General features: G+C 42.2%; 1 protein-coding gene across 3 annotated transcripts in view; it reads right to left on the reverse strand.

The window, feature by feature from the left end:
* Nucleotides 1-4920: 4920 nt before the first annotated feature.
* The window catches only part of LOC110524005 (E3 ubiquitin-protein ligase RNF13), an 86035-nt gene continuing 76501 nt past the window's right edge, over nt 4921-14454 (reverse strand). For all 3 annotated transcript variants that reach the window (XM_021603269.2, XM_021603271.2, XM_021603270.2), the window contains 2 exons: nt 8477-8557; nt 4921-6447 (listed from right to left, as the gene is read on the reverse strand). In XM_021603269.2, coding sequence (XP_021458944.2) covers nt 6092-6447; nt 8477-8557 — 437 coding nt within the window. In that variant the 3' untranslated portion in view covers nt 4921-6091. The remainder of the gene's footprint in view (nt 6448-8476; nt 8558-14454) is intronic.

Below are 14454 nucleotides of genomic sequence, written 5' to 3' on the forward strand. Positions count from 1 at the left end.
CTCTTTTGGAGGAAAGTGTTTGAGCCAGAGCAGCAGTTAAATTTTATTTTTATTAAACTGGAATTGGTCTGGAGGTTCCTATTACCCTGGCCTGGAGATGAATAGTTAAACTGAGATGCTCTTGGTTAGTCTTTAAAGGTATGTAGCAGGTAAACATGGTGGAGATGTTCCTTTTGTAGAAAGGTATGTGGATGTTGGCCGAGTCAGTGTGGCAGAATTAGGTCTGGGAACCCCCACAGGGCCTGATGGTAACATACCAAAATGTGCATTTCCTTGACCGTGGGTGTTTATTGGCTAGATCAGTGGTTTTCAAACCTCCTGTGGGACACCCAGATGTTTCAAAATGTTGCTGTAGCCTTTACCTAGCTCACCTGATGGCTAAATACAGGGCTTTGTAATTAGTTGAATACAGTGTGCTAGCTCTGAAATAGTTCAAATACATGGAATGGCTGGTGGTTCCCAAGGAGAGGTTTGAAAACCACTGGGCTAGATGTTCTGAAACATTGGCTTAGGCCTGACCTTTCGTATCAGAATTGGGGAAGCAACAATTATTAAACTGGTCTGGATTCAATTGTCGACAACGCAGCTTCTGAAGGCAATTTCCGATTCAGCCAACAGGCAGCGTTTACCGTGAATGAGATTTCCGTGAAGTGGGAACATTTTCTTAAAGCCATTTTCACAACCTGTTTTTGCATCCCGGACTAATTCGGGGTGTGCGTCTTCATCCCGTCGCCATATATAGAGGGTCCCAAAAAATGACTTTCTTTGTAGTAGACTATTGAAGACTTGTCATTTTGAAATATCAACCTGATGGTAAATCATTTAGCCATCATTTAGCCATCTTGTTAACGTCTTGGTTTCTGTAGCAGTAACCAAACTGGGGGAATTCACTGCAACAACTTGACAAGTGATTTTTATTGGCTTCACAGCGTTCCATTAACAGTTTACACTTTGGTGAATTGGCCTATATGCATAGGTTTAAATTTAAAATGTTTATTAGAGCCCGGCTGATTGAAAGCCCATATCAACTGGCTGACAATTCCACCCTGTACTCAGTAAATGGGATGGGGGGTGGAAGGGAATCTCATGTTTTATCTGAATGCTTGTTGACATCTTGTCACAATGTATGAAATCAACATTAAGCATGGTTTATTGGACAATTGCAATTTTGGATGGCAATTTATGAGAATTCATTGCGGAAAACTATTTCCTGACTAAAACAGTATATTGGCAGCTATCTAATTTTTTTTGGGGGGGGGTGGGGGCAAAAATGTAATCTGACAAACCCATCGATAGGGCTCTAGTTTTACAGAAATATGAAGAGCATATGCATAACCATGGTAGCAACTGAAAGGAAACAGTTTGGAGATAAATTATTAGACCGAAGGTGAGCGTACACAATTCGCCTGACACGAGACTGAATCCAAACATTACTGTTACATTTACTATACTTTTCACTGCATTTGTATATAATATTAGAAAATACTCTGGATATGTTCATTTACATAAGACTTCCTGGAAAATGTGGGGTAGGTGCAACATGAGATTAACAAAAGTACAAGGGTTTCAATGAAAACACTGACTGGTGTCTCCAAGTAGCCACAGGCCTCCCTAAGTGTGGACAGTTCCTACGCTATTTCAATGCACAGTTATGAAGTCTTAACTATAGCCATGTTTACATCCTATTGGTGACAGATTTTGTGAATATTCAAATCTATATAAAGAATTAATGCACATTTTCCCACCAGTAGAGTTAACCCCAAACTGACAAAAAAAATAGTGTGATGTAGTGGTGACAATGTACTTTTTCGCATATGTTTTCATGTACCGAATAAAAATCTGAAGTTCAGTGTTTCCATCGCATTTTTAACTGCCATTAGTTTTGTTACAAACTGTTGGGTTGAATAGCAAATATGCGTACTCTGGTCTTGGCATGTACACTAGCCAACAGCTCACAAATACTGTGCAGGTGGGCTGGTCTACATGAGATTATTGGATAAACGAGAATATTTGTCAAACGGCAGTCAAATCAGACCATCGATATTTATTGGAAAGGAGTGTTAAGATCATTGTGCACTTTCACCATCCTGTGATGTTCATAATTTATTTAATCTGTAGACTAATAAACTGCATGGTTTCCTGAGGCATAGTGGGAGTAGAGTAGCACACACCATATAATCGTGTGACTCCCAAGTTTACTTCGATATGGTGGTTTTTATATCAATATTTGCACATAGGTGTTTCCACTGCCATCTCTTGCATATTACGTTTTACAGGTGCATAAAAATCCCACGTCGAACAAAGAAATTAAGGTATTTGTAATTGTCATTATTACAAATATATGTATATAAAAATCGTCCGATTTAATCGGTATCGTTTTTTTTGGTCCTCCAATAATCCGTATCAGCGTTGAAAATTACATTTCGGGTGGCCTTCCACAAGCTTCCCACAATAAGTTGGGTGAATTTTGGCCCATTCCACCTGACGTTCCTCCTGGCCCATTCCAACTGACGTTCCTCCTGGCCCATTCCTCCGTCATTGAAAATAAGAATTTGTTCTTAACTGAATTGTTAAATAAAGGTGTAAAAAAAAAAAAAAAAAGAGCTGGTGTAGGCCTCCTTGCTCACACACACTTTTTTTTTGTTCTGCCCACAAATGTTCTATAGGATTGAGGTCAGGGCTTTATGATGGCCACTCCAATACCTTGACTTTGTTGGCCTTAAGCCATTTTGCGACTTTGGTAGTATGCTTGGGATCATTGTCCATTTGGAAGACCCATTTGTGACCAAGCTTTAACTTTAACTTGATGTCTTGATGTTGCTTCAATATATCCACATAATTTTACTTCCTCATAATGCCATCTATTTTGTGAAGTGCACCAGTACCTCCTGCAGCAAAGTAGCCCCACAACATGATGCTGCCACCCCTGTGCTTCACGGTTGGGATGGTGTTCTTCGGGCTTACAAGCTCCCCCCTTTTTCCTCCAAACTTAACGATGGTCATTATGGCCAAACAGTTCTATTTTTGTTTCTCCAAAAAGTACGATCTTTGTGCCCATGTGCAGTTGCAAACCGTAGTCTGGCTTTTTTAAATGGAGGTTTTGGAGCAGTGGCTTCTTCCTTGCTGAGCAGCCTTTCAGGTTATGTTGATACAGGACTCGTTTTACTGTGGATATAGATACTTTTTACCTGTTTCCTCCAGCATCTTCACAAGGTCCTTTGCTGTTGTTCTGGGATTGATTTGCACTTTTCTCCCCAAAGTACGTTCATCTCTAGGAGACAGAACGCGCCTCCTTCCTTAGCTGTATGACGGCTGCGTGGTCCCATGGTGTTTATACTTGCGTACTATTGTTTGTACAGATGAACGTGGTACCTTCAGGTGTTAGGATATTGCACCCAAGGCTGAACCGGACTTGTGGAGGTCTACCATTTTTTTTCCTGACGTCTTGGCTGATTTCTTTTGATTTTCCCATGATGTCAAGCAGAGGCACTGAGTTTGAAGGTAGGCCTTGAAATACTTCCACAGGTACACCTCTAATTGACTCAAATGTCAATTAGCCTATCAGAAGCTTCTAAAGCCATGACATCATTTTCTGGAATTTTCAAGCTGTTTCAAGGCACAGTCAACTTAGTGTATGTAAACTTCTGACCCACTGGAATTGTGATACAGTGAATTATAAGTGAAATAATCTGTAAACAATTGTTGGAAAAATTACTTGTCATGCACAAAGTAGATGTCCTAACCGACTTGCCAAAACTGTAGTTTGTTAACAAGAAATTTGTGGAGTGGTTGAAAACCAAGTTTTAATGAGTCCAACCTAAGTATGTAAACTTTCGACTTCAACTGTATATGCTTAATTTAATTTATGCAACTTAAATTGTAATATAAATGTTAGGCTATAAATTTAGATTTTTAATACATTCTAAGGCTGCATGATGTGCCTCGAATGACGATTTGAAAAAAGTCTCATGATAGGCATGAGCTCAGCTCTATTTCTTGCCAAGTCTGCACACACTTCCATCAGTCTCTCATTCCCAATTTGACAAGCACTTGATAATATTCTCCCCTATTAGACTATTCTTAATTGAATTTGTTATGTTACATATAGCCTACTAATATGTGTGGAACTATTTTCGAATAGCCCACAAACAAAAACTTGTAATCCGTAGCCTGCACTTGAATAGCAAATGGATGTTATGTGGGGCTATGTTTTTAATATGTAAGCATAGGTGGTGCGTCCATAAATCTAGGGGAAGCTAAACTTTCCCTAAAATCAATTTGAATTATACTGAGCAGAAATATGAACGCAACATGTGAAGTGTTGGTCCCATGTTTAATGCGCTGAAATAGAAGAACCAAGAAATGTTCCTTATGCACAAAAAACATATTTTTCTCAAATTGTTGGTACAAGTTTGCATTTTTCCATTGCCAAGATAATCCAGCCACCTGACAGGTGTGGCATATCAAGAAACTGATTAAACAGCATGATCATTACCAGTGGCTTAACTTTGGTTTTAGAAGTGGGGTGTCAACTGGCGACTGGTCTGGTGGTTCTCCCTCAGAAGTTTTTGGAGCATCTTAAGTTCATTTCCTGCATTTCTACTTGAGCTGACCCTGACAAAAAATTATCTTGGTCAACCAAGAGCAGTCTTCTTTTGACCAACCAAATTTTAAAACTTGTATTTATCCATATATAGAAACACCCTATGTGTTTTAATAAAATCAACTAGGCTATACAGTGCATTCGGAAAGTATTCAGACTCAACTTTTTCCACATTTTGTTACGTTACAGCCTTATTCTAAAATTGATCCATCTGATCCATCATAAAACTTATTGACGATGAAGAACACACTTCATTAAATCACTGTAGCTTTGTGCCTTGATCACAAACCTCTTGAAATGGATGGAAGGCCTCAGCATTCTGTTGACAAACAGTGTCTTTATTGAAGTGGAATTAAATTTAATACAGGCATGTGTGAGCATAAGATGTTTACAAGACATCAAATAAAAAGGCAACAGGACTCAACATAGAACAGTTCAAGTCTTATTAAAAAAACTATTTTTACTTGTAGAACGTCCTACGACGTGAAACCAAATACATGTTGCAAGACCTATCCACCAATGGCATCATGCATTTCAGAGAAGTGGTATGTGATGGCTCTAGATTAGCCAAATGAAGTATACAGCAGGCTGCTTGTAGCAGTGTAGATGCGGGTACTACCTGAACAAAACTGTTTCTCCCCACCCCCTCTGCTTGTATTACACGACTGCTAAGAGGTTACCCATAACATTGGTCAAACACACAGCAAACCTATCTTTGGCTGAATGCATAACCGGTTTGGCTTAATTTTGTCTGTGCAGGTCAACGTAACATATCAGTCGCATCAAAATCATACTCTGAGATGAGCGACTGGCTCCCGGATCTCAGGGTAGAGACCGATTGTCAAAACCCAGTTCCCATGGCCAATCGTTTTATATATTCACATGGAAAAGGTCAGTTCAATCGATTTTATAAAAGGCTGCTGTATAGTACTTTGATTTAGATATTTCTATACAGCAGAAATATATACAATATAACATTTTTTTGCTTCCCCAGACTACAGATATACAGGCTACAAAATAATCAATGTTTTAAGATGTTAATTATGGTGATCTATACATTATTTATATACTCAATGCATTCCTTCACAGTTGGTGTCAAGCATGCTCGTGCACACGAGAGCATCGAGCCCTTTCTCACAGTGAATAGAGTATAACCCTAGTCGGAGGATGTCTGCAGAAAACCACCCCATACTGACAAACCAGAGTAAAATACGGTCTACTGTACGGCAACATTCCTGTGAAATCGACGCCGTTTAGCCCAAAACACATGACGACACCATCTGCACATTGTCCCACCCTTCAGTAATCAGGTTAAAAATACAACAAATGGAGAATTAAGGTGATTTGCATTCTAAACTTGGAGGGAGATGTAAAAATGAAACAAATCCTCTTGACCACGCCACCAGCGTGAGTCTCTGCAACCCCATAGGGTGAGTGGGAGAGAGGGGCGGGGGACCGGCCACCTGTCTGTCAACTCAGGCCAACCAATCAGGCACGGACCGGGTCGTGGTCGTCAGGACGAGGCTCCTGCAGCTGCACCACTGTCTCCACGGTGACCTTGCTGTCGTCGCTGGTGTCCAGGTGGTCGTCTTCATACTCGGAGGACTCCTGATCGGGCTCGGAACGTGAGGCGCCCAACATGGTGCCAAAAGAGTGGCCGCTGGTGGAGGCCAGGGAGCGCAGCAGCGGGGTGCTCTCTGACACCTCGTTCTCATCGGGCCCGCTGTCGCCCTCCTCCGAATCGGAGTCTGAGTCGCCCGCAGAGGGGACCACCTTCTGCTTGCACACAGGACACGTCTTCCTGGTCTTGGTCAGCCAGGGGTCCACACACTTGTTGTGGTAAGCTGGAGGGAGGGAGAGGACAGGTCATGACACTCACAATCATAGGCAGCATGTAGGTTTTTTCTAGGGTTGTAAATCAAAGGTACAACACACAAGGTAATCCTAAGGGTGTGCTTGTTATCTACTGACTATATAAGGGTGGACAATTTTGATTAGGTTTGGCTACAACACCTGGACAGGGTAATGGGGAATTTCAAAGGCAAACCTAGCTTAATGTATTAGAATACTAGGATTTAAGCTTCAGGAAATAATGCTTTAAAACCAGCCATTTTCAACAAGAAAATGGCATTTAGTCTATTTAACTTCTACATTACCAGTACTGTATACAGTATTAGTATAGCTTGACAGAAGCTACAGTGGTTTTCTAAGAACACTAGCGGTCAGGCCAGCTGCATATTAGATGCAGCAAAGTGAGCTGGAGCCAAATAGATGATTTTCTGGGATGATACAGACAGGCATGGTTCAAGGAACAGCACAGGGTGCAGTAGAGCCCTTCAGACTGTCTCCCACTGAGACATCAACACATGACCTGGTGTTTTATACTACATTGCCAAAAGTATTTGGACACCTGCTCATTCCAAAATCATGGGCATTAATATGGAGTTAGTCCCCCCTTTGCTGCCTCCACTATTTCCACTAGATGTTGGAAAACATTGCTGCGGGGACTTGCTTCCATTTAGCCATGCACATTAGTGAGGTTGGACACTGATGTTGGGCGATTATGCCTGGCTCGAAGTTGGCGTTCCAATTAATCCCAAAGGTGTACGATGGGGTAGAGGTCAGGGCTCTGTGCAGGCCAGTCAAGTTCTTCCACACCTATCTCGACAAACCATTTCTGTATGGACCTTGCTTTGTGCACATGGGGATTGTCATGCTGAAACAGGATAGGGCCTTACCCAAACTGTTGCTACCAAGTTGTAAGCACAGTATGCTGTAGCGTTAAGATTTCTCTTCACTGGAACTAATGGGCCTAGCCCAAACCATGAAAAACAGCCCAATACCATTATTCCTCCTCCACAAAACTTTATAGTTGGCACTATGCATTAGGGCAGGTAGCGTTCTCCTGGCAGCCGCTAAACCCAGATTTGTCCGTTGGACTGCCAGATGGTGAAGCATGATTCCTCACTCCAGAAAACACTGCTCCTCACTCTAGAGAACGCGTTTCCACAGCTCCAGAGTCCAATTGCGGTGAACTTTACACCACTCCAGCCGACGCTTGGCATTGCGCATGGTGATCTTAGGCTTGTGTGTGGCTGCTCGGCCATGGAAACCCATTTAATGAAGCTCCCGATGAACAGTTCTTGTGTAGACGTTGCTTCTAGAGGCAGTTTGGAACTTGGTAGTGAGTGTTGCAACTTTAGGACAGACACATTTTATGCGCTTCAGCACTCAGCGGTCCTGTTCTGTGAGCTTGTGTGGCCTACCATTTGCGGCTGAGCCGTTGTTGCTCCTAGACATTTCCACTTCACAATAACAGCACTTACAGTTGACCGGGGCAGATCTAGCAAGGCAGAAATTTGAAGAACATACTTGTTAGAAAGGTGGCATTCTATGACGATGCCACATTGAAAGTCACTGAGCTCTTCAGTAAGGCCATTCTACTGCCAATGTTTGTCTATGGAGATTGCATGGCTGTGTGCTTGATTTTATACACCTGTTAGCAATGGGTGTGGATGAAATAGCTGAATCCACTCATTTGAATGGGTGTTCACATACTTTTGTGTATCTAGAGCAGTGTTTCCCAACTCTAGTCTTCCAACAGCACACATTTTTGTTGTAGCCCTGGACAAAAACACCCGATTCAACTCATTGAGGACTTAGTGATTAGTTGACGCATTTAAATTAGGTGTGCTTGTCTGGGGCTACAACAAAAATGTGTACTTTTGGGGGTACTTGAGGACTAGAGTTGGAAAACACTGATCTAGAGGACTGCAGTGGAGGAGCACAGGTGGCAAGTCGATGGGTTTAGGGTAGTAGGTTGTTGGTGTGTGTGTCAGGAGGGGGTAGAGGGCATGGCAGGCCAAGCCTCACCGTGAGAGCAGGGCAGGACCCGGAGCTTGTCTCCCTCCTCATACTCATCCAGGCATATGGCACACACATCGTAGGCGTCCCCTAGGTACAAAAGAAACACGGTTCAATGGTAGAACAAAATACAGAAAAGTCCTCTTAATAAAGACATTTTAATTTACTCAATTGTGTAGCCCGTATTTATTTAAATGACGAGCTGAGTCAAACTACTGTCAACTGACTCAGAGTGCCTTGCAAAAGTATTCACCCCCTTGGCATTTTTCATATTTTGTTGCATTACAACCTGTCATTTAATGTAATGGACATACACAAAATAGTCCAAATTGGTGAAGTGAAAAAAATGACTTGTTTCAAAAAATTCAAAACAAATTAAAAGTGGTGTATTCACCCCTTTTGCTATGAAGCCCCTAAATAAGATCTGGTGCAACCAATTACCTTCACAAGTCACATAATTATTTAAATAAAGTCCACCTGTGTTCCATCTAAGTGTCACATGAAAGGCCCCAGAATCTGCAACACCATTAAGCGAGGGGCACCACCAAGCAAGTGGCACCATGAAGACCAAGGAGCTCTCTAAACAGGTCAGGGACAAAGTTGTGGAGAAGTACAGATCAGGGTTGGGTTATAAAAAAATATCAGAACTTTGAACATCCCACGGAGCACCAATATATCGATCCTATTAAAAAATGGAAAGAATATGGCACCACAACAAACCTGCCAAGAGAGGGCCACCCTTAAAAAATAAAAGAGAGTCGCACACTCTAGGAGCTCAGATGCAAAAATATTTATGTCCAATGTTTCGACAGACAAGCTGTCTTCATCAGGGTATAATGATAAACACTGCTGGATGACTCATTTATATAGTGTCAAAAGACACACACAGGTGTCTGTAATCATGGCTGGGTGTGGCCTGATACCATTGGTTAATTCTCATACAAAAAACATAAATGGATAGCGTACGATCATAGATCAAATTTGGCTACATAAGCCTACAAACATTTACAATAGCAAAATCACAAGAATGGCTTCAGATCAAAGTCTACGTTTAGACCGAAGGGAGCAAGGGTCCTTAAATTAAAGATCCAGGCAGCCTCTCGTTTTAACAATAAATTGTCGAGGTCACCTAAGGGAGGCATGACATGTTCGATGCCAATATAACGTAGAGACTAAATCAAGTGGTTTTCTTCCAAAAAGTGGGCCGCAACTGGGTAAGTCGAGTTTTTGCACCTAATGGTATTACGATGCTCCGAGATACGTACTTTTAATTCTCTCTTTGTTTTACCCACATCATTTTTACCAGAAGGACAAGTTATAAGATAAATAACTGCCTTAGTGGAGCACGTGATAACACCTTTGATTGGGGTCTGTTTCCCTGTTTGGGGGTGTTTGAAGGATCTACATTTATAAGTGCCATTGCATTGACCACAGCCATTACATTTGTAGTTTCCATCCAGTAGGGGTGCAAATAGATGTTGTGCAGCGATATCTTGGGGTGGTAAATCAGAGTTTACCAATTGATCACTGAGGTTTCTGCCCCGCGAGAATACGACCAAGGGAAGGTCCGAAAACACATTACCGATACTATCATCGGATCTTAGAATGTGCCAATGTTTGTGAACGATTCCCTTAATTTGTTCCGAGCACTTTGAATAGTGGGTAGTTAGAACGCAAGAATGCTAGGTTGCCAGGTGCACGGTGTAGCCTCCGACACATTGGTGCGGCTGGCTTCCGGGTTGGATGCGCGCTGTGTTAAGAAGCAGTACGGCTGGTTGGGTTGTGTATCGGAGGACGCATGACATTCAGCCTTCGTCTCTCCCGAGCCCGTACGGGAGTTGTAGCAATGAGACAAGATAGTAGCTACTACAACAATTGGATACCACGAAATTGGGGAGAAAAAGGGGTAAAATTCAAAAAAAAAAAAGGAAAAGAACGCAAGAATGCTTATTTTTGCGAGACTGACCTTGAAAAAGGTCATGTTTTTGTTTTGAATTTTCTCAATGCCAGTATTAATCTGACCATTTTTATACCCCCTCTCCTTGAATTTTCTTTGCGTCTCAGCCATTTTTCTTTCGAAATCTTTTTTTTTTTTTTTACAAATTCTTTTGATTTGATATAATTGGCTGTAGGGCAAACTGTTTTTCAAGGGAAGTGGATGACAACTATCAGCCCTCAACTAAATGTTACGATTAGTAGGTTTCCTGTAAAGATCAGTGTATGGAACATTGTCTTCACACAAGATAAAAAGATCAAGAAAACTGATTTGACGTGTATCAGATTGAGAGAGGGCAGCCCACCAAAACTCACAGACCAGGCAAGGAGGGCATTAATCAGAGAGGCAACAAAGAGACCAAAGATAACCCTGAAGGAGCTGCAAAGCTCCACAGCGGAGATTGGAGTATCTGTCGATAGGACCACTTTAAGCCGTACACTCCACAGAGCTGGGCTTTAAGGAAGAGTGGCCAGAAAAAACCTATGGAAGGAGGTAATCTGGTTAGATGAGACTAAAATGTAGCTTTTTGGCAATCAAGGAAAACGCTATGTCTGGCGTAAACCCAACACCTCTCATCACTCTGAGAACACCATCCCCACAGTGAAGAGTAGTGGTGGCAGCATCATGCTGTGGGGATGTTTTTCATCAGCAGGGACTGGGAAACTGGTCAGAATTGAAGGAATGATGAATGCCGCTAAATACAGTGCCTTGCGAAAGTATTCGGCCCCCTTGAACTTTGCGACCTTTTGCCACATTTCAGGCTTCAAACATAAAGATATAAAACTGTATTTTTTTGTGAAGAATCAACAACAAGTGGGACACAATCATGAAGTGGAACGACATTTATTGGATATTTCAAACTTTTTTAACAAATCAAAAACTGAAAAATTGGGCGTGCAAAATTATTCAGCCCCTTTACTTTCAGTGCAGCAAACTCTCTCCAGAAGTTCAGTGAGGATCTCTGAATGATCCAATGTTGACCTAAATGACTAATGATGATAAATACAATCCACCTGTGTGTAATCAAGTCTCCGTATAAATGCACCTGCACTGTGATAGTCTCAGAGGTCCGTTAAAAGCGCAGAGAGCATCATGAAGAACAAGGAACACACCAGGCAGGTCCGAGATACTGTTGTGAAGAAGTTTAAAGCCGGATTTGGATACAAAAAGATTTCCCAAGCTTTAAACATCCCAAGGAGCACTGTGCAAGCGATAATATTGAAATGGAAGGAGTATCAGACCACTGCAAATCTACCAAGACCTGGCCGTCCCTCTAAACTTTCAGCTCATACAAAGAGAAGACTGATCAGAGATGCAGCCAAGAGGCCCATGATCACTCTGGATGAACTGCAGAGATACAACAATCTTGTTGTATACAATCTTTGTATATTGCACAAATCTGGCCTTTATGGAAGAGTGGCAAGAAGACAGACATTTCTTAAAGATATCCATAAAAAGTGTAGTTTAAAGTTTGCCACAAGCCACCTGGGAGACACACCAAACATGTGGAAGAAGGTGCTCTGGTCAGATGAAACCAAAATTGAACTTTTTGGCAACAATGCAAAACGTTATGTTTGGCGTAAAAGCAACACAGCTGAACACACCATCCCCACTGTCAAACATGGTGGTGGCAGCATCATGGTTTGGGCCTGTTTTTCTTCAGCAGGGACAGGGAAGATGGTTAAAATTGATGGGAAGATGGATGGAGCCAAATACAGGACCATTCTGGAAGAAAACCTGATGGAGTCTGCAAAAGACCTGAGACTGGGACGGAGATTTGTCTTCCAACAAGACAATGATCCAAAACATAAAGCAAAATCTACAATGGAATGGTTCAAAAATAAACATATCCAGGTGTTAGAATGGCCAAGTCAAAGTCCAGACCTGAATCCAATCTAGAATCTGTGGAAAGAACTGAAAACTGCTGTTCACAAATGCTCTCCATCCAACCTCACTGAGCTCGAGCTGTTTTGCAAGGAGGAATGGGAAAAAATGTCAGTCTCTCGATGTGCAAAACTGATAGAGACATACCCCAAGCGACTTACAGCTGTAATCGCAGCAAAAGGTGGCGCTACAAAGTATTAACTTAAGGGGGCTGAATAATTTTGCACGCCCAATTTTTCAGTTTTTGATTTGTTAAAAAAGTTTGAAATATCCAATAAATGTCGTTCCACTTCATGATTGTGTCCCACTTGTTGTTGATTCTTCACAAAAAAATACAGTTTTATATCTTTATGTTTGAAGCCTGAAATGTGTCAAAAGGTCGCAAAGTTCAAGGGGGCCGAATACTTTCGCAAGGCACTGTACAGGGAAATTCTTGAGGGAAACCTGTTTCAGTCTTCAAGAGATTTGAGACTGGGACGGAGGTTCACCTTCCAGCAGGCCAATGACCCTAAGCATACTGCTAAAGCAACACTTGAGTGGTTGAAGGGGAAACATTTAAATGGCCTAGTCAAAGCCCAGACCTCAATCCAATTGAGAATCTGTGGTATGACTTAAAGATTGCTGTACACCAGCGGAACCCATCCAACTTGAAGGAGCTGGAGCAGTTTTGCCTCGAAGAATGAGCAAAAATCAGTGGCTAGATGTGCCAAGCTTACCCTAAGAGACTTGCAGCTGTAATTGCTGCAAAAGGTGGCTCTACAAAGTATTGACTTTTTTTTTGGGGGGGGGGGTGAATAGTTATGCACGCTCAAGTTCTGTTTTTTTGTCTTGTTTGTTTCACATTAAAAAATATTTTGCATCTTCAAAGTGGTAGGCATGTTGTGTAAATCAAATGAGACAAGCCCCCCAAAAATCTAATTTAATTCCAGGTTGTCAGGCAACAAAATAGGAAAAGTGCCAAGGGGGTGAATACTTTTGCAAGCCACTGTACCTCCGCTTTCAAGTCATTTCCCTACATTTGTTTCGGACTAAGTTCTCACTCTTTCTAAAATTCCACTCCAAGCACATTCCCGCCATGTATGTGGCTACCAAACTGGGCCAAACCTTAACTGACTTGCCTAGTTAAATAAAGGTAAAAAAAACAAACAAATGCACTCCCTTTCAAATTCCACAGCATTCTTTCTTGCCCCTTCCCTTGTGGGGAGGACGAGGTGCTGTGCTGTGGAGGGTGCCGGATATGTAGGCCAGTGTTTATTTAAGCTTTAAATGAGCATGTTTTGCTGCTCCTCAGTACCCGTGCCAGGATTGCATGTAACCGTATAAGGATGGGGAGTCATGTCCACCCCCCCCTTCACTAAAGTCACAGACTCAATCTCTCCCTGTTTTTTACTTTTCTCTGCCCCTCTCTCTTTCCTCTGTCTCGTGCTCTCTTTTTCTCAGACTGTCTTTGTTGCCTGTCTCCAACTTTCTTTTTTCTCTCTGTCTGTCATTGTCACTTCTTGTCTTTATCCACTTCTCCCTCTCTCTCCTCCTCTCTCTGTCCGAACTTGAACCCAGTGCTGGACAGGAGGGGGGGGGGGGGGGGGGGAGCATTTATAAAGGCATGGCTCCAGCACAAACTCAGAAAATGCTGAACTGTGGCACTGGGCTGTTCTGAGTGAGGTTGAGCACTAAGCAGAAAAATACTTTGACACCACAAACTCGAAGGGTGTGTACACTGCTAAGTAAGACATACGGAATAGCACAAAGGCACAGTCACTAACAGTGACATCTAAGACCTGTTCCTCAGAAGTTCTCCAGTATAACTCAATTTAACAACCTGATATAGCCAAGTAAGCAAAAACACAAGTATCATACACTACATGACCAAAGGTATGTGGACACCTGCTCGTCGAACATCTCATTCCAAAATCATGGCATTAATATGGAGTTGGTCCATCCTTTGCTGCTATAACAGCCTCCGCTCTTCTGGGAAGGCTTTTCACTAGATGTCGGAAACATTGCTGCGGGGACTTGCTTCCATTCAGCCACAAGAGCATTAGTGAGGTCGGACACTGATTTTGAGCGATTAAGCCTGGCTCGCAGTCGGCTTTCCAATTCATCCCAA

This window comes from Oncorhynchus mykiss, chromosome 5 (assembly GCF_013265735.2).
Source record: "Oncorhynchus mykiss isolate Arlee chromosome 5, USDA_OmykA_1.1, whole genome shotgun sequence".
Lineage (NCBI taxonomy): Eukaryota > Metazoa > Chordata > Actinopteri > Salmoniformes > Salmonidae > Oncorhynchus > Oncorhynchus mykiss.